This window comes from Alligator mississippiensis, chromosome 1 (assembly GCF_030867095.1).
Source record: "Alligator mississippiensis isolate rAllMis1 chromosome 1, rAllMis1, whole genome shotgun sequence".
NCBI classification, from domain to species: Eukaryota; Metazoa; Chordata; order Crocodylia; family Alligatoridae; genus Alligator; species Alligator mississippiensis.
Window position 1 is genome coordinate 167,755,786 of NC_081824.1, and position 19,573 is coordinate 167,775,358.

General features: G+C 45.5%; 1 protein-coding gene across 5 annotated transcripts in view; it reads left to right on the forward strand.

Annotated features, from left to right (window-relative positions):
- Positions 1 to 16,217: 16,217 nt before the first annotated feature.
- LTBP1 (latent transforming growth factor beta binding protein 1) overlaps positions 16,218 to 19,573 on the forward strand; it is a 363,058-nt gene continuing 359,702 nt past the window's right edge. For 4 of the 5 annotated variants that reach the window (XM_014600069.3, XM_019500580.2, XM_019500581.2 and 1 more), the window contains exons 1-2: positions 16,219 to 16,742; positions 16,877 to 16,947. In XM_014600069.3, coding sequence (XP_014455555.2) covers positions 16,483 to 16,742; positions 16,877 to 16,947 — 331 coding nt within the window. In that variant the 5' untranslated portion in view covers positions 16,219 to 16,482. Of the gene's footprint in view, positions 16,743 to 16,876; positions 16,948 to 19,573 lie in introns of all 5 variants that reach the window. The other variant, XM_014600068.3, reaches the window with a different exon arrangement.

Sequence of the window (19,573 nt, forward strand, 5' to 3'; positions counted from 1 at the left end):
GCAGAGCCTGCCCCAAAAGTAGGCAGCTCCCAGTAGCAGTGAGCAATCTCCTGTTCCCTGCTGTCTGGCTGACCAGGAGCACATTTGCTCCTGGTCAGGCATCTACATGTGTGCTACTGCACAATAAGTAGTAAGTAGCAAATTTACTCATGATTAGAACCAGTTACTGCACAGTAAGTGTCCGCACATGTAGACTTGGATGCTTACTACACAGTAATTAGCTTCACTGCGCAGTACAGCATCTCATATAGATGTGCCCACTGTTAAGCATCTCAACTTCTCATCTTAAAGTTATACATGGGAATAAACATATTTTCTCAATTTAGGCCTGTGTTAGTCGTTCAGATGTCATTTTCTTATATTTCAAAGATGCATTCCCCAATGTGATGTAGCCTACGTTGTTCATCTCTTCCCATTTACACAAAAAAAGCCTTTGTGATTCAATGTCTGCCTTTTTAAGTTCTAAAAGTAAAAATGTATCATTGTTTTATTTTAAAAGAAATGTGTTTATTGTCTCTTTTAGAATCACACAGTGGAAATAACCATTGTGTAGAATTGTTAGCACATTGTGAAAGATTATTTGTTTATAAGACCAACCAGTATGCCCAAAGGGTATTCATTCCTCACAGGATAAGAATCTTCTAATAAATTAGAAGTAGCATGTAACAGGCAGTGCTGGTTGTTGCGTACAGTCTAATTTTGCCCTATTCACGTTGTTAAGTCCAAATGACAGGCATTCTGGCCTTACAACAAGGAATTCTGGGAAGAAAGGCTCAACTCATTTTCCTCAGTGCAAGAGGAACTAAATAGTTTAAGGAAATGGAAGAAATAGCATTTCTCCAACCAAAAGGTGAAGAAAAGAATTTAAAGAAAGTAGTCTTTGAAAGAGATGGCATTGTTTTGGCCAGACCAGGGCGTACGGAAGCTGCAAAAGGCAAGCCAGGATTCTGTGCTTGCTAGAGTAAAGAAGATTGCCACGGGGAAAGAGAAGTGGTTGGCAGTTGTATCTAATGTCTTTTCCTTTGTCATTGGCTGGGACAAAAGCTGGACTATCCTTCAGCTTTGAGGAACAGCAAAGGTATGTTGCTGTTATGCCACAGAGATTGAAGTGTCAGAGGTCTGACCCAGTTTCTGGATAAGGAGAGACTGTGACTCATGGAAAGAGAAAATAAGTGAAGTACTTGTTTGACTTGACTCTTTTGTATATGGGCTTTCCTTTTTTTTAGAAAGTTGTAGTTTGGCATAAGTCCTGCAAGAAACAGACCACATTTCTGAGGTAAGAAGTTATTTCCATAATGTAGAATTAAATTCAAAATGTACTGAATGCCCCATTTAAGTAGTCAATGACAAACAATTTACGAAGGGGAGGAAAAGGTATCTTAAAACAGTGGTGTCTAACTTGTGGCACATGCTACAAGTGGGGAGGGAGCAGGGAACGCAGTGGCAGATAAGGCAGGGAGCAGAAAGCAGACAACAGATTGGACAAGGAGCACAGGGCAGGGAGCAGAAAGTAGAGCAATAGATTAGGCAGGGGAACGGGATTGGAGTGGCACTTGGGGAGGGTGCAGGGCTTACCTGGTGGCATGTCTGCCAAACAGGTTGGCCCCCACTATCTTAAAATGTATTTCTGTGCTGCTTTCCCCACAATATGATTAATGGAAAATTCACCGTATATTTCGAGTTTAACTCAAACGTCATATTAGTCCATTTTAAGCATATAAAATGGCTTACTGCTAATTCATTTATAATGGTACATGATAAAAGCTTTCCAACCATTAAGACAACTGCTGTCTGCCTTGAGGGATTAGAAATCTTCTGTGCCTCATAAGCAGCTATATTCTATTTCACAAGGAGTCATCCTTTGAACATCTTGGGTTAAATTCCTTTATTGATTTTCTTCTTTATAATTTGAATAACTAGAAACAGCTGGATGGCAAGTACATTTATGGGCATTTCTGACATTTTGTTAGTGAAATATTTAAATAGAACTGTATTCAAGAAAATTACTTGCCAAAATATTTTGGTTTATAAGCAAAATTGAGTTCAAGTAGTTTATACAAACATATTTTCATGGAACAGGAGAAAGTTCCTTCCTTATTCTTTTAAAACCTGTAAGAAATATGCATAAATTAGCAGAAGCCATTATGGATCAAGATCATGGATATGGTAGAACTAAGTCCTGAGCTTCTACCAACTAGAATAGTTGAACTTTTGAGGTAAACAAGTGAGAGATTGATCAAGACTCCAAATAGCAACGAAGAGACTAATCAATACGTGAGTTATGGATATGGATTTTCATTTCTTTATGACTGATAAATCCTGGAAGAAACAGAACTTTCCCCAGAAATCCTATTTATGTTATTTTAATTAACTCAGTTGTCATGTAACCTACCCTGTAATCACAATTTAATTTCTGTCAGAACAAAATTTCTATTAAAAATGATGAGGACATAGCATCACACAGCAAAAAAGGAACACTTCCCAGTGTCTGTTCCTAGGTAGAGCTAAGCTACTCAGCAGGTTATCCAGAAATTTAGAATTCCAGTGTTTTCCAGTTTAAAAAAATCACATGATAGTAAAGACCTCAAGCAGAAGGCAGGGTAGATTTGCATCTTATAGATTGGGGTTTCAAACTCATCTGGCCCCCTGGACTGCACGAGGGGCATAGAGCCAGTCTGTGGTTTAGACAGGGCCCACAGACAGTCCCCATGTGCTAAATCCAGTGTGCAGAGCCAGTCCAGTGTGGGCACTGCATGCAGCACATGCCCTAGACCACCCTCATGCTGCTAGTAGCTTGTGCACTGGCTCCATCCTGCGTAGCACATGTAGCATGTGGCCAGTATCAGTCCCAGCCCTGGCCCTGATCCACATGCTTCAGGCAGCACACACCAGCCTCAGCCCCATGCATAGCACAGATGAACATTGATCTGCCATCAGCTCCAGAAAGGCACAAATGCCTGTGGCAGAGCATTTTAACCTCCCTGGACACTCCGTTGCTGACCTCATCAAACCTTTAAAAATTGATTTGAACAGGAAATTGTGGAACAAGAAATCATCTGCAGACTGTATTGTGTTGAGTGTGGTTTAAACAGGAACTACATATTCTTATCCCATTGCCTGGATTAGGACATCCCCTGTGGTTCAGTGGAATCCTTGTCTACTATGTAGGAAACTGGGGTTCAATTCCCAGGTGCTTATGCAAATACAGCCTTGCAGGCACCAAATGTCTGAACTCAGTCTAGCCTTTGGATTCTGTCTCAGTCCCCTAAGGGATGTGGAAGGTCTGGACAGCCTCCACTCCTTTAAAAATGCCTTCCTAGGTATATACATTGAAGGTTTGGGTGACCCATCATGATAAGGATCAATGGTTGCCAAACCTGGATTAGGTTTTGTGACTCCTTTGTTCTTATGGGTTCTTTCCCTCTCGCGGCACTGTCCCACTCCATCCTCCCCTCTTCCCTCTCTCCCTCTCCCTTCTTGCCTTTTGTATACTAATTATTGTTTCCATTCTATACACTGCTCTGTTCATGCCCTTTCACAGCCTCCGCTAAAGTGAACTGTAGCTCAAGAAAGCTTATGCTACATAAATCTCTAATTTAGTTAATCTACAAAGTGAAAATCTATGCTGCCTTCTACTTTACTTCAGACTAACATGGCTAACTATGCCATGAAAATCAAAAGATAAAACTGAAAAAAGAACTGTACAATCAGAGTCCTTAAAAACTTCTCAAATGTCATAGTTGGTGGCATAATGCAACTGGATAATTTCAGAATTAGAATTATTTAAGGTTTGTCCTGTACTGCATAAAAATAGGAGAATGCTGTAGATACTGATAATTTTACCAATTTATTGTAAGCGATGTTGGCAAATTTAAAATGACAAATATTTTTTGTCTATGTTAGGGCTAAACAGGAGAGGCCTTGAAGAGGCCCTTTATTGTAGTCATTTTATCTCAAGTGAAACAATTAGCTCTCATAATAACTTGTTTTTCATAGATTTTTCCCCCCTAGAAAATTACAGCTCTGCCTTTTGAAACAACCACTTTTTTTCTTGTCTGATAGCTGGTTGAGAATCTTCAAATTCAGTATCCTCAACTGTTCATTGACAAAGACAACTATACAGCCTCACAAAGGAAATGAAGGAAATTGTGAATAATTAAAGTGGCTCAAAACGAATAGAGAAGTCATTTGTCTTTATGACTTTAGTCATTCATATTCATGTTCTTAACCAAAAAGGTCCCCTTGTTTGCAACAAAGAATCCCTCTCCCTGTAAAATGCTACCTTTTAAGAATGAATTAATTCTATGCATTCTGATATGCTGGAACTCTAGGCCTTGTAAGTTGCTCATGGGTTTCTTTTCTTTATTCATATTTGGAAGTGGGGTGGGGGGGACATTTCTGTAATATTATTAAAATTTGTAATCTGCAAGTATATTAAAATTTGTAATCTGCAAAAAGTTGCTAATTAGTCTACAGACAGATTCTGAATATGTGGACTTTTTAGGGCTCCAGTTTTAGTACAAAAATGGGCACGTCTACATGTGCCCCTACTGTGCCATCGTTTAGTACTTCCTCTAGGAAGTAACAGGCCTTACTGCGCCATGCTGATGGCGCATGGTTATTTTTAGCCTCTATGTTGCTGAAGCAACACACTATATTTAGCGAGGGAATGTGTCGCTACGGCGACGTAGCTGCGGCATCACAATTTGGGCTCCCCAACGCTATGTTGCCATAGCGTGTTGCTATGGTGATGTAGCATCTTGTGTATATGTGCCCACTGAGGTTCAATACAAATAAAATCTGAGATAGAATATATGGGTAATATGCCTTTATATTATCTGCTACAAAAAGGAAATACAGTAAAAGCTGTGTTAACCGGTGTTAATGGGGTAAAGGGGGTGCAGGGTATCTAAAAATTCCAGCTATCTGAGGCAGGGGTTTTCAACCTTTTTTTGACAACCCCTGAGGAGCAGGGGGGTGGGAAAGGAGGAGATGGCAACAGCCACATGTGGAGAGGCAACAGCACAGGGTGGTGGGTGGCAGCAGTGGCCACCGCATGCGAACTTTCCCTCCTCCGCCCTGTGGCCGGCCAGAATTTCCAGTTAACAGAGTATTCTGGATAGTAGAATGCCAGTTAACACAGCTTTTACAATACTTTTTACCCTAATCTGGATATATGATGGCTTGGCCTTTTATTTCACAAGCACCAGGTGACTTGAGAAGCTAAGGAAGTGCTGAGCCACCTCCTTCTGTAATACAAGTGTTGTTATTTTCAGGGTAGCAGTGTTAGTTTATGTGGCTATGGACCCTGTGTATATTTGCATTGTCTATAGATGGGAGATGGGAGTGCACATTTCTGGGGACCTTGCATACCAGGATATTTAAAGAAATATGCTTGTGCGTACGTCAAGACTATGCATGCATGCATGTGGAAGAATACTTTTGTAATTAAGGCACTTAGGAATTAACCAGGTCCCACTGTACCTTGCCTTTAAACATGCATTTGCAAGGATACCAGCTGTTCTGGAGGCTGGAACTTAATTGGAAGAAGTGAGTGAATGAATGAGTGGCTGACCCCCAGGTAGACCTCTTTTTTGCTGGTAGGATTAGCAGCTGGACGGATGACTCACTGGCTGGCTGTCATTGGAATGTCTGAATGCAAGAAGATATTGTGGCCATGCTTTGGACCAAGTCTGTTGAGAGCTGTTTGCTATTGCTTTATGAAAAAAGATTAAATGAAGATGGCAAGCTTTTATAAAAATCTGGCAAGTACAAATACTTATTTTAGACACAGCTGTTTAAGACAAGATACAAATACCCTAAACAGCTTTAATAATTGCCAAATGCTTGGGGGTCCCAAGAGAAAAGCCTTAAAAAGACTTTAACCAGCAGGAATGATGATAATAATAATAAAGAAGTACTGAGGGGTTGCATCTACACGTGTGCTTTACTGTGGAGTTGACTAATTAGCTCCACGGTAAAGCATCACAGTTTACATGTACATCAGTATTAGAGGGCAGTAAATTAATTAACTCTGCCATAGATTAGTACTGTTGGGGACAACACTGTTCTATGGCACAGTAGTTTACTACACTGAAACACATGTGTAGATAGTGGCTGGGGCATGTGGGTGTTAAAGCAGCGTAGTCCTGCACTGTAGCACCCTCATGCCCTAGCCAGTCCCTTTACCACCCAATGCCACTACTTGGAGTCCAGGGCTGACCCCCCGGGCAACCTGCCAGCCTGGGGCTGCTCTGGCCTGGCTTAATGTGCTGCGGTTCCTCACTAATAGAATGCACCCAGTAAGGGAGAAAATCCCATGCAAGTAGAAGGTAATGTACAGGTACCCTGTACTCTACCACATTGTTTTAAAGCCCAAGAAAATCAGGGGGGAAGGCCTTTCATTGATTTCAACTGGCTGAATCTCAGAGAAGTTCATACAGAGAGGTAGCAGATCTAATTGCTACCACCTCCATGCTACACACCTATGGGGACTCTGGTCCATTAACCCACTCGGACATCCTGGTCCTTTTTGCTGAGAATTTCGTTGAAGCTCTGTTCTGGGGGCTCAGCAGTTATGAGGAACTCTAGTTGGGGATATGAATGAGTCTTGTTTGTTGCTGCCCTTTGGCACAGGATATTAGGAGCACTTGAATGATCTTTGCCCCAAAATTTGACTCTTAGGAAAGAAACACAAGAATGGTGTGCTAGAGGCATTCCCAGTTGCTAGCTTCTGAATCCTCTCCTTCCTGCTTGTCTCCCAGCAGCTGAATCTCCTGATAGGCTGGCTACTGCAACTGTGATGAATCTTGGATCCAGCTGATCGTTCCTGTTTCCTAGTTTTTTTCTGCTCTTTTTTTCCTCTCTTCCCATTGACTGTCATCAGGCCCATCCAGGTTAGATCCTGTTCAATATGGGGCCAGATTAAGGGACTTTTCCTAAGTCTACTCGCCTACTCATATCCCTCTTGTTTGCAACCAACTGCTTCTCCTTTCCTCTTATGTAAGTTCTATTCAGTGCACGTGTCCATGAGGCCTCATTAAGACTGCTTTCAAGGGTTGGATTTCTTTACAGAATTCAGACTTCATTTAGACCTGCTGCAATGTATGGTTCAATCTCAGCCCACACTAGGATGGGTCTTATCCTAGCCCCAACTTGCAGGAATTATATTTCAAAGGTATCTGAATCAGTCAAGAACCTTACCTGGTTCCATATGGGCAGAGCTCCTTATGTGGAATGAATTTCCATTAGGGCTGTATGAAATTTTGGCAACTGTTTCATTTTTAAGGTATTTTGGGCCGTTTCGGCTCCCAAAACACTGAATCTGAATTAAAACAAAAGGCTCTGAAACATCTCTGAAATGAAACAAGGCATCCAAAATGTTTCAGAAATGTTTCAGAAAATTTTGGAGTTTTGGAGCCGAGTTTGCAGGGAAACAGCTGTACATTGCTGCCCTGCCATGAGACTCAGCTCCACAGGGAGCAGAGATCCACACTGAGGTCTCCTCGCTGCTGTGGCCCACCCTGCACAGCCCATGTCACCGGGGCAGTGTGGGGTGGGCAGCAGTGGCAAGGAGACCCCCGGCGTGGATCTCTGCTCCCTGTGGAGCCAAGTCACACAGCAGGGACCAGCAGGCTTGTTTGCCGCTCTGTGCTGCTTCCCTGCCCTGCGACCCAGCATGACAGGGATCAGAGATCTGTGAGGGGGTCTCCTTGCCTGCATGGAGGGCAGCGGCTCTCCCTTGTCCCCTGGTCGAGCTACATACCACCCCATCCTGCTCCCCACCGGGGCCCCAAGCCCCTGGCCCCAAGCCCTGCCCGGCTGGGCAGTAGGGCTGTGTGAAGCTTGCAGCCCTTTTGAAACAGTTTTGGCTGAAACAAAACAGGACAGTGATCCAAAACACCAAAACGAATCACTGTCCTCTGAAATGGCCGAATCTGAATCGAAACACAGCCATTTTGCATAGCCCTAATTTCCATGGCTGCAAGCATGCTGAAACAAAAAACTAAACAAAACAAAAGTAGATTGAAGACTACTGCATGTATTAAAAATATTTGCACAACTCTGTAGATGACTGGGGAAAGGGTGATGAAGGACATAGGGAGGGCCAGCATTTCCTTTCCTTTCCTTCCTCCCCAGCCTCTGCTTCCTCCTCCTCCTCAAAAAAAAAAAAAAAGCCAAAAAGCCCTTTACATCCTTATTTCCACTGTGCCCATTAAAAAAGTCTAACAGGGTAGCACATGGAGGATCTTCAGGCTCATATTCCAAGCTCACAGGGCTAAGGGGCAGTCTTTATAGCAACTGGGAGTCTTTATAGCAAAAGTACATTTCTGCTGTCCTCCTTACCCCCCTTTAAGCAGCTATTTACCCTGATGTCCAAGCTCAGGTCTTAGTTCCTGCTCTGGATGCTAACATTAAGAACTCCTTACCCATTATATGAGTTAAAATGGACCACAAGACCAAAGTCTCTGCTGAGCAATTTTTTTATGAAGTTATGCTCAGTGCCAAAGATAGACATGGGTGAAGGAATGATTCCCTCAGGTCACAAAGCTGCTGCAGCAGTAGCAAATTTGGCTGAAGTTACATGGAGGATGTGGACATGCCTCTTCTTCCATATTAGCATTCCCATCTGTCATCTTCCCCCTCCACTTGTGCAGATGGGAAAGAAAACCAGACCTGACAGTCCAAATGTGCATGGGTATACACCCTGTAGGTCAACTCCAATGCCATTTAAAGTCAATGGGGGACCTGTACTGAAACTGTTCTTTCACAAAGATGAGTCTTTCCTAAAGCTTTAATAAGTTTGAGAAGCACACAGTGCAAGAGTGCAAATCAGGATTAACTGCTGAGATTTATTTTTGTAAAGGTTAGTATCGCTGGCATATGACATGCTCATGCTGCGACAGTTTTTGAACATTAGTTGTAATATTTACTTTGCTTTTGCGAAGAATGTGTTAGTTTAAACATGTCTTCTCCTAAGGTAAAGTGGAGTAATTAAATTTATTTTTTTTCATTTTTTGTGATTCATTCCATTTAATTTCCTTCACAGAATGTTTATTTTTAATGTGTGGGGAGAGTACAAAGACACAAGCACCAGTGAGGAGAAATAAATTCAGCTAAAAGCTTGGTGGCTGTTTTAATTGTATTGTGGATGAGAGATATTTACTTCCTGGTGAGTAAAAAATAACTGCAACAGCATATTGTATAGTGTATTTTCCCTTAAAAATCCTATATATTTCCATATTAATCATATTGTATGTAAAAACAATACTGTAAAACTGCCAGTGCTTCTGTTGGAAATATTTCAGCTAGAGTTAGAGATGAGTTTTAAGAATAAGTAAATGGGCACAGTTTTTACCATGGCAGCGATGCCAGGACCTTGAAAGGATATCAGTTCCTGTTTACCTAAAGCTTTTTTTTTGTTGTTATATATGGCTGTGGCTACTAATGATGGACAGAAACATAGGTTTTGGTCAAGTGGCTCCATCTCTGATCATAACTCAGTAAACAAGTTAGCCTTTAATGGTAGCCCATTCTGGTAACAGTGAAAGAAGAAGATGAAAGCTGCTTCCAGCTGTAATCAGTCTCTCCCTTTCTCATGTTCAAATCTTGTGCAGCCTATCAGTCTAAGTCCTAATAAGCCTACTTAAATGCAAAGCCTTGAGGGTCCTTTACCATTCCAAACTCAACTTAAATGCAGACTACTGCAGAATCAAATCTCAAGCCTCACCATCCTTGCCAATTCGGTCCCTTTTGGCAGTTGAAGTAGAGGTCACATCTAATTTGCAGGAAACCACTACTATCATCTAGTGTGACCTTCAACAAACAATGGACCATAAAACTTGATCTTGTCTTTCTTGCATCAAGCATAATAACTTGAGGTTGAAGTAAAGCTTATGCAGAGCTGTGGTTATTCTTGAAATGAAAGGTGCTGTACAAAACGAAAATCTTACTTCATAAAACTACAGAGCAGATCATATCAAATATACTTTTATTTTTCTGATTTGAGATATTTTTGTAGTTTTGAACTGATTTTTACTGCATTATTTTAGGATATAGTTTTGTGCCTGCTATAATGCTCCCTTTTGATTTTTCTATGAGTGACTACATACTTCACAGTACTTTCATTGTCAGTTTATATTTCCATCTACATGTTTTCATAAATGTTGGTATAACTATTAAAATATAACATATTGGAACCAGCAAGCAATTTTAAAGGTTATTTTTAAGAATACAACCTTTCTTAGTTATTCATAAACCATCAACTTGCTGGCCAGTAGTTTTATAAACAGTGTTTTTAGTTAGTTGTCTGTATGATAGAAAACTTCACTCCGAGCAATTTTAGTGCCCATTGTTCTCAAAAGAAGTTTTTATCTCCGTATTTAATTATTATTACACATATGCTACACACATTAGCCTTACTCTTCTTATTGCAGATTCACAGTGTCACTTATGAATGAAGCCTTGGTAGTGCCATGAAAAGCCTGTAAAGCTAAGACTTCTCTTAGTTGAACATAGTGGGTCTTTATTCTCATACTTTGTTCTCTCTTCCTATGAAGAACCTCCACAGGCACCAATGAATTCCCATTTATTTAGGTTCAGTACCCATCCTGAGTAGTCAGGCAGGGGACCAACTGGATGCACATGTGAGGAAAGAGGAATATAAAAAGTATAGAATATCCCAGAATATAGAGTGACTGTGAAGCCAGTCCCTGGAAGATACCGAAGGCTGGAGTAGCCTGGTGTGGGTACCTTCATACCTGCTCTCTTCCCCATCTTCTGTTCATGTTGCCATTCGAGGAATTACATTCCTACATCCAGCCTTTTGTTCTTTATGCAGCAGAACCACACCTCCTTTAATGCTCAGACCCACTGCTGCTGCAGAAGTGAGGGCTAGATTTGCCCCACAGAGAAAAAGAGGATGTTGGCACCAGGACCTGCCAGGGAGATTTTTGAGGAAAGTTTGTTCTATGTCAGTAAAAGTCAATTCCTTGCAGTTGCCCTGAGATTGACTTCACTTTTAATATAAAACCATATGATACAGGACTTCAATCTTGAATGTAGCTCCCTTCAGGTCATGCAAAATGAACTTGCTTCCTTACCACTTGCTGAATATGTTACAAATATACTGCATTTATCTTCTACTTCACATGACTTAAAACATATTTCTTAAAAGCAACTGGCTTCTCCCTTGGCTGGACGCAGGTGTTACCCTGTGTCCAGCTAATTCAGCCACACAAGTTGACATGATCTCATTCTGAAAAATTCCTGTGCAGTGCAGCAATCCTGAGCATCTCATCAGTTTGCATCTGCCTGCTCAGTCCCTACCCTAGCCCTATCATTTAAAGGTAGCCTTTGTTTAATCTTATAAAAATAGCTATAGGTATGAAAATAAAATTTTGCATTGTAACTTTGGATCCAGCATCAAAGGCTGAACAGTTAAGGTGCTAAGAATACCTTCTGCTTTAAATACAGATGTGCAGGTCCTTTGAAATGGGGGAAAAAGTGATGGCCTTGCAATTAAAACCTTAATTTTATTAAAAATATAAGTGATTTTCAAGCTGTATCTTTCTTGTTTAGTTTTCCTGTGCATTATCTACAGTTTTCAAGGCTATTTGAACTTAGCCTTGACCTGCAAGCTTCTTGTTACCAGTAGCATTTTCATTTCAAAGCATCACAGTTTAGATTAGGGTGGGGGTAGAGAAGAGAAGCTTTTGAGATTGACGTGGATCCTCTGTAGTGTGAATATAGCAATCCTTGAACTCTCATCTATTTAAAACCCCTATTTATATTTGAACAGTTGTAAATAGATGAGCTCTAACGGAGAGAGGGCTGTTATACTCTTAATACCAATGTTTGCATGGAGCTTTGTTAATATAAAAGACGTCTGCTTCTGATGCAGAATCAAGTAGCTATGCCAATAGCTCTTAAGTACAAAATCCAGTAAGCTTGGGGCTAGGCTCAACCAATCCTCAGAGTCCTGGTAAAGAGTCTCAGATTGCAAACTGTCTGATTCAACATGAATAGTTTTATGCCATTTTCTCCACTCCTTGTTCCACTTTCCATGCATGGAGGTACCTGGTAGTTCTTGAGGCTGCATTAGCCTAACAGTATTTCTGAACTATTTTACAGCAGGGCTGTCCAACTTCTAAGTGGCTGGGGGTCATGTGCACCTTGGACTACGTTAGCAGGGGTTTTAATACCAAAGGCCACACCACATGCCCAGGTGCCTCTGCCACTGAATCGCGTGCAGCGTGTCTCCCTGCTGTGCCCCTGTGCAGGGTGCCTTCCCAGTGCGCCATGTGACCGGGTACCTGACTTATCCTTAGCTCCCTGCCCTGAGTTCCCCCACTGCACTGTGCCATTCAAACAGCCCGGGGTACGGGCTTCTCCTTCACTGCAGGCTGTGCCAGTGCTGCATTGCCCTGACTCCTGGGGCAGGGCTAGGAAGGGGAAGTCAGACGCAAAGGGAGCCTGCTGCAGCTGGACCAATGCAGGGAGCAGCAACCAGGTGGGTCCCTGGGGGCCACAATTTAACCCCTCCTGGACCACGTGGCCTTCAGGCTGCCAGTTAGCCCTGTTTTAAAGGATGACATCTTTGGAGTGCATTTTGTTAAACTTTTCTTCTCAAGTACTAAAGAAATTCTGATTAAAATGTTATAAAAATGAAATAAAGGGAACTGGAACTAGTTCTTTTATGATTCTGGTACATTTACCCTAAGATGGATTTGGGCCATTTTCTTTATACACTGTATTCAAGGTGTTTATTTTTATTTATTATTTGTCTAGTGTTGTTGATGTATGTAACATTTCACACCCTAAAACAATTGAATAAGATTACATTACTAGCTTACAATCTAAGGTCTTGGTGCTAAAGAGTTAAGTGTGTGCTTAACTTTTATCTGTATAAATAACTTCAGCAATTTCAATGAGATTTCTTACATGTGTAAAGTTAAGCATTTGTGTAAACCTGGATTTGGAGCCTTAGGCCCCGATCCAGGAATATGATCCACACAGATGGCCACTTAGACCCATACATAAAAGACTGGGCCTGATTTAATATATTGGATTTAGGCATATTGGCCAGTTCAATGTACTAGGTTTCTAAGCAGCAACAGTTGCTGACTAGTGCTCTCTTGAGAAAGTGCTTCATTTGTTTTTTGAATTGTATTTATTTTTAAAACAAACTTAATGTCACAGGATGACAGTCATAGGCTTCATGAGCCTTATGGGAGGAGACCTGAGCAATTCAAATCCCAGGTGTACATAGAATAATAGCATAATTGAAAATGAGGGTTGGAAAGGACCTCAGGAAGTCATCTAGCCCAGTGGTTCTCAACCTTTTTTGTACCAGGACCCATTTGTAAACATTGATGGCCAGTCCTGACCCAGTATATAGTTTAAGTAGAAAACAGCCCTCTGGCCCTGCCAGCGGTCCCAAGCAGCCTGGAACTCTGCCAGCCTGCAAGGGAAAAGCCACAGTTTCCCACATTTTCCTCTTTTAAAGGAGAATCCATTTTTAAAGTTTGCTGGCAACCCTTTTATATATTCTTGAAACCCATGGGTTGAGAAATGCTGATCTAGTCCAACCCCTGCTCCAATCAGGACCACCCCCAATTAGATCATCCCAGCCACGGCTTTGCCTAGCCAACACCTCCAAGGATGAAGGTGCCACCACCTCTCTGAGTACCCTCAGTGCTTGTACTACCCTCCTGGGTGAGGAAGGGATGCCTGTGCCTGGGGTGCTCCTGCCTTATATAAGTCAGTTCATTCTACCACGTGCACAGCCAGCAGCATTGCCAGGTCTTAAATATGAAATTATCTTGGAAGCTCGAAATTATCATATTTGCTGAAAAACTATTGTAAAAAAGTAAGTATGCAAATAACTATGCAAATAGGTCATCTTCTTAGTTACTTTATTTTGCTCACTGTAACTGCCCATGAGTGAGTGAGAACTGGGTCATCAAAATTGAAGTATTTTTTTATGCTAAGGTAAGTAGCCATAAAAAGCCTGGTTCTATGCTCACCTAGCAGGGGAAATTCAACTATGATCGCTGAAGCAGTTTTTCTACTTGTACCCAAGGATGTCCGTTTACCTGGTGCAGGGGTAGTACCTGCAAAGATAATGCATAGTTAACCTCCTAGTTAGCTGCTGGAGTGGCAAGGTCTTGGCTTTATGCTTACTTGATGGAAATAGGAGACTCTTCCCTAGCTTGTTCTTGTGGCCATATGGCTCAGGGCAAAACTCAGGGGCATCCGAACCCTAAGTCTCTGGGCTTGGGCCTGCACATAGGATGCCCGTCAAAGGATTTGGGAACATATGAAGCCCCAGATGGGGGTGGAAGATGTTTGCCAGTAGTAGGGCCACTTATGATTCTGGATTGACTCATGGATTTGGAATTGCTTTGGCTTGATTTGGCCACGAAAAATTTAAATAAAAACAAAACAAAACAACCCCCCCACCCCAAAGGTAGTTAAGACTCTTTGGGCATGTCTACACTTCACCATGTTTTAGTACTTCCTTTTGGAAGCATTAAAAGAGTGCAATATGAGTGGTTATTGTGCTGTGCTCACGGTTAGGTTTCGCCACTACGTCGCTGTAGCAGCATGCTATACTGGGGAGTATACCACTATGGTGATATAGCTCCCGCGCATGTATAGACCCACGTGATCACAATGTCAGTGTAGCGTGCCGTACCACAATGTTGCAGTAGGGCAATGTGAAGATGCACCTCTGAGAGTGACTTGGGCTTTGCATATGCTGCATCAATTAACTGCCTTAAAAATTATCTGGGGCCATGTTAGTCTAAGGACATAGGTAGACAAGGCTCATAGATTCATAGATTGTAAGGCCAGAAGGGACCTCAGAAGATCATTGGGTCCAGCCCACTGCACCAAGCAGGAAAGATAAATGGGGGTCAGGTGACCCCAGCAAGGTGACCATCCAGTCTACTCTTGAAGATTTCCAGGGCAGGTGATTGCATCGCCTCTGGAGAGAGCTTATTCCACAGTCTGGACACCCCGACTGCGAAGTTTTTCCTTATGTTGAGCCTGAATCGATCTTCCAGGAGTTTGTGGCCATTACTCCTGGTTCTCCCCTCGAGTACCCTGGTAAACAGTTGCTCACCGAGCCCTTGATGTACTCCCCTAGTGCAGTAGTAAGCTGCTACCAGGTCCCCTCTCAGCCTTCTTTTCTTCAGACTGAAGAGTCCCAGATCGCTCAGCCTTTCCCTGTATGGCTTGCTGTATAAGACTCTGATCATATGGGTGGCTCTTCTTTGGACTCTCTCAAGCTTGTCCATGTCCTTGTTAAAGTGTGGTGCCCAGAACTGGACGCAGTACTCCAGCTGCGATCTCACCAGTGCTGAGGAGAGTGGAAGAATCACCTTCTTGGCTTTGCTGGAGAGGCATCGATTGATGCATGCCAGAGTATTATTTGCCCTACTGGCTACAGCATTGCGCTGCCAGCTCATATTCATGCTGTGGTCTATTATTAACCCCAGGTCCCTTTCATTCGTGGTGCTAGTCAGTTTGGTGCCACCAAGTCTGTAGGTGTGTTGGACATTGGCGATGCGTAGAGGGCGCACGTGGGTGCATGTGCACCCCCTGAGATTGGCTGGCACCCCCTGGAAACTAGAAGTGCCGGCAGAAGTGCCCTCCCTGCTGGTGATCTGGTGCCCCCCCAGACTCGGGATGCACGGAGTTGGGGGTTGCTTGTCCTGAGGTGGTCAGAAAAATTCTTCTTACCCAGCTTTTGAAGGGTATCTCTACCCGCAAGCTTTGCAAAGAAGGTTTGTGTCGGTAAGATTGACCCAAAGACCCTTGCCTGCTCAAAGACGATCCTACCTTTTCAACGTTTAAAAAACTTGTTTTTTTTTAAGAGTATCGAGCCTACATCCCACGAGGGTTGAACTCATCCTGCCAGTGCAGGAATCCCCGCACCCCTGGCAATACCGTCAGCCGGCTGCCTCGCTAGCCTGCCCGCCGGCCGGGAGAGCACGGGCCTGCTGCGGGGGGGGCGCCCCCGGGCCTGCAGCGACTCCCCCGCGGGCAGGGCAGGGCAGGGCAGGGCGGGCGGGAGCCCCGCGCTGCGGCTCCGAGGGGCAAGCCCAGGGCTCCCGCCCCGCCCCGAGGAGGCCGCGCCGCCTGACGTCACGTCTGCCGGAGATTGGCTGCGGCGCGGTGACACCGCGGGCAGCCCCGCACGCGCCAGCTATATACATACACGGGGCAACTTTTCCCGGAGTCTCTTTTCTTTTTTTTTTTTTTTTGACTTCTTATTTTTTGGGATTCGTTTTGTTTTGGTTGTTGGTCTCTGATTATGAGTTTTGGAGCGCGGGGCAGCGCGCGGCTCCGGGCCCCCAGCCCCCGGCGCCGCTCACACATCTGCTCCTGATTGAGACCCCCAGCGAGCCCCTTCCCCTGCCGCCGCCGCCGCCTCCGCCCCTTTCTTTTCTCCTCGCTGCCGGCGCGGAGGTGGCCATGGCTCGGGTGCACTGGGGCGTCTTGCTGTGGGCGTGCGTGTGCCTGCCGCTGGCGGCGGAGGAGGGCCGGCCGCGCCGGGTCGGGGTCACGTACGTGCTGCAGCGGAGCCCCCCGAAGCGCGCCCTGCCCGCGGGGTCGGCCGGCCGGAGCAGGGCGAGCCGGGCGGGCAGCGCCAGCCTCCAGCTGCGCCTGGGCCCCGGGGCCGCCCCGGACGGCCGCGCCAGCCCGAGGGGGCGGCCCCAGTCCTCGCTGCAGGGGTAAGCAAGCGGCCCCCCGCCCGGGCATGGGTGTGCGGGGCACGGGGCGGGGGAGGGGGCGAGCCCTGAGGGGAGGATGGGGGTTGCAAGCCGCAGCGCGGTGCTGGACGGCCTGGTGCTTTGCTGTCCTGCAGGGTGAACGTGTGCGGGGGGCGGTGCTGCCAGGGCTGGAGCCAGGCGCCCGGCTCGCAGAGGTGCACCAAGCGTGAGTAGCTGCGGTCGCTGGGGACGCGTTGCTAGCGGGGAGGCGGGGGCAGCCCTCGGGCCGGCCGGGGCAGGGGGGTGCGGGCGGGCGGGCGGGAGGGGCTCGCGCACCTGCCCCTGCCCCTGCCTGCCGGGACTTTGTTGGCGGGACTGTGCGCGCGGGGCGGGGGGGGGCGCACAGCAAGCCCAGCCCCAGCCCCAGCCCTCGCCTTCGCAGTCCGCTTTCCCGGGCCAGCCCCTGAGGACGAGCTCCTGGGCTGGCATCTCCAGCGTCCTCTCTGCCGGAGCCGGGCTTCTCGTGTCTGTGTGGGTGTGCATGCTTGTGTGTGCGCACGTGTGCATACGTGCATGTGTGAGTGTGTGCATGCTTGTGTGTGCGCGCACGTACATGTGTATGCATGTGCAGGTGTCTGTGTGCGTGCTTGTATGTATACACGTACATGCACATGAGTGTGTGTTTGTGTGTGCGCTCACCTGCAGGTGCTTGTGTGTACATGTGTGTGTGCATGTTTGTGTGTGTGTGTACATGCATGTGCAGGTGCGTGTTTGCATGCGTGTGTGTGGCAGGGGGCTCTTTAATTCAGAACTGTTAGGATGATTAGATCAAGTTGCAGCAAGGGAAGTTGAGGTTAGATATTACAAAACTCTTCCTCGCCCGGAAGGTGCTGAAACACTGGAACAGGTAACACAGAGAGGTGGTGGAATCTCCATCCTTGGAGGTGTTTAAGACCCAACTAGACAAACCTTTGGCTGGGATGATGTAGTTGGGGGTGGTCCTGCTTTGAGCAGGGGGTTGGCCTGGATGACCTCCTGAGGTCCCTTCCAACCCTAACTTTCTATGATTCTATGTGAAGGAAACCGCTGCTATTGGAGAGATTTCTTCTGCCATCTCCAAACCTCCAAGGGTGGAGGCCAGGGAGGGTATGGAAAAGATCACTTGAGAGAGAGTGTGTTCAAAGCATGGGCAGATCTATGTTTTGAAAAAGGGGGGGGTGCACAGGGTGAGGTGCATCCCCCACTTACAAAACAAGTATTTATGTCCAGTTAAAAAGAAACTGGAAGCTTTATTAATAGGCATGGGGCTGGGACTGTGTTATTCAGTTGAAGATAGATGCAAGAACAAAGAAAGCTTCATTGGAATGAGTTAAAAACAATCCGCAGGGGCGTGAACTAGCGTCTTCCTGACCAGAGAGCAGCAAGACAAAATAAAGGCTAGCTTGATTGGTGGAACCTCAAGACCCTTTAAAAAGAAGAGAAGAGAACGAAGAGTTTAGAAGGGACTAGGTACATTATAATCAGCCATGCAATCAATTGACTGAATAGAAATGCTGCTGCCCCTCTCAGGAGTTGGTTTTAAACTTTGGATAGATCAGGAATCAAAGGGGGTGGGGGGAGTGCAAGCACACCAGCACACACTCCTTGAATCTACCCCTGGTTCAATGCTTTCCTTCTATAGCAGTGGTCACCAACCAGTGGATCTTGATCCACCAGTTGACCTCAGAGCCTCTTGCGGTAGATCTCAGAGCCTCTTAGAGTCAACCCGAGGCTGCGGTGGGGGGCTGAGTGCCCACATGCATACACGTGTGTACCCCAGCCCAGCAGGTCAGTCCGTGGGGGAGGGAAGGGGTTAGATCGAGGCCCACACGGTGAGGGACAATGCCACAGAGGCAGGAGCAGGGGTAAATTGAGTGGGATCCCAGCCGGGTGGGACTTACCTGCTGGGGAGGCACACCCCCAAATCATTTTTTCTCCCTCTGCCTTGATTTGCGCCCCTCCCCCCCTTCCCACCCCACAGACTTACCTGTTGGGCAGGGAAAGGAGTGGTGGTGGCGCATGGTAGAACTTGGGTTGTTTTTAAATGCCAGAGGTGATCTCCTACTTAAAAAGGGTTGAGACTACTGTTCTATAGCATCAACTTGTGCCACTGTCAGAGGCCGGTTTATTTGTTACACATGGGACTGTTTGTCTGGTCCCACAAAGAAGCTGTTAGCCCCCTCAGTAACAGAGGGAGGAGCTGTCCTCTGTTATTAGAAGGGGCTACTGAGTGTGTAACAACTAGATACTTGAGACAACTAAAGTGAAAACAGGGATGGGAATGCAGGCCAAAGGTTAATAACAAGTGCTACAAGGCAGGGATACCAAGCAGAGCACACCAGCCAGTGCCCACTGGCCCTCAGATGAGTCCAAGGAACCAGTGGAGACACTGCCCAGTGAAACTCTGCCTGGAGATGTGAATGGATGAGAGACAGGAAGATGGCTCCACAGTAACCTGGGTTCCCCCTGGCCAGCACCATACCTAGACACCTGGTGGCTCTAGGCAAACTTTTAGTATCGGTCCCCGCTTCGCCAGAAATAATGATAATAGTAATTAAAAATTTACCATTTTTGGGCCCCCTTTCTGTCTGGGCCCTGGGTGGCTGCCTGGTTTGCCCATGCCTATATCTGGCCTTGCCCCTTGCCAGAGCCTCCTTCCTGGTCAGATATATGGCCAGCTTAGCTACAGCCAGGAGGAGGTTGACCAGTTGGTGGGGCCACAGATAAGGAGTGCATAAAAGAAAAGGTGTGGGGAATAGTGTAGGAGGTTCTGGAGCAGGTGGTAAAGGGGCTGCACTTGAGATAGGTGTGCA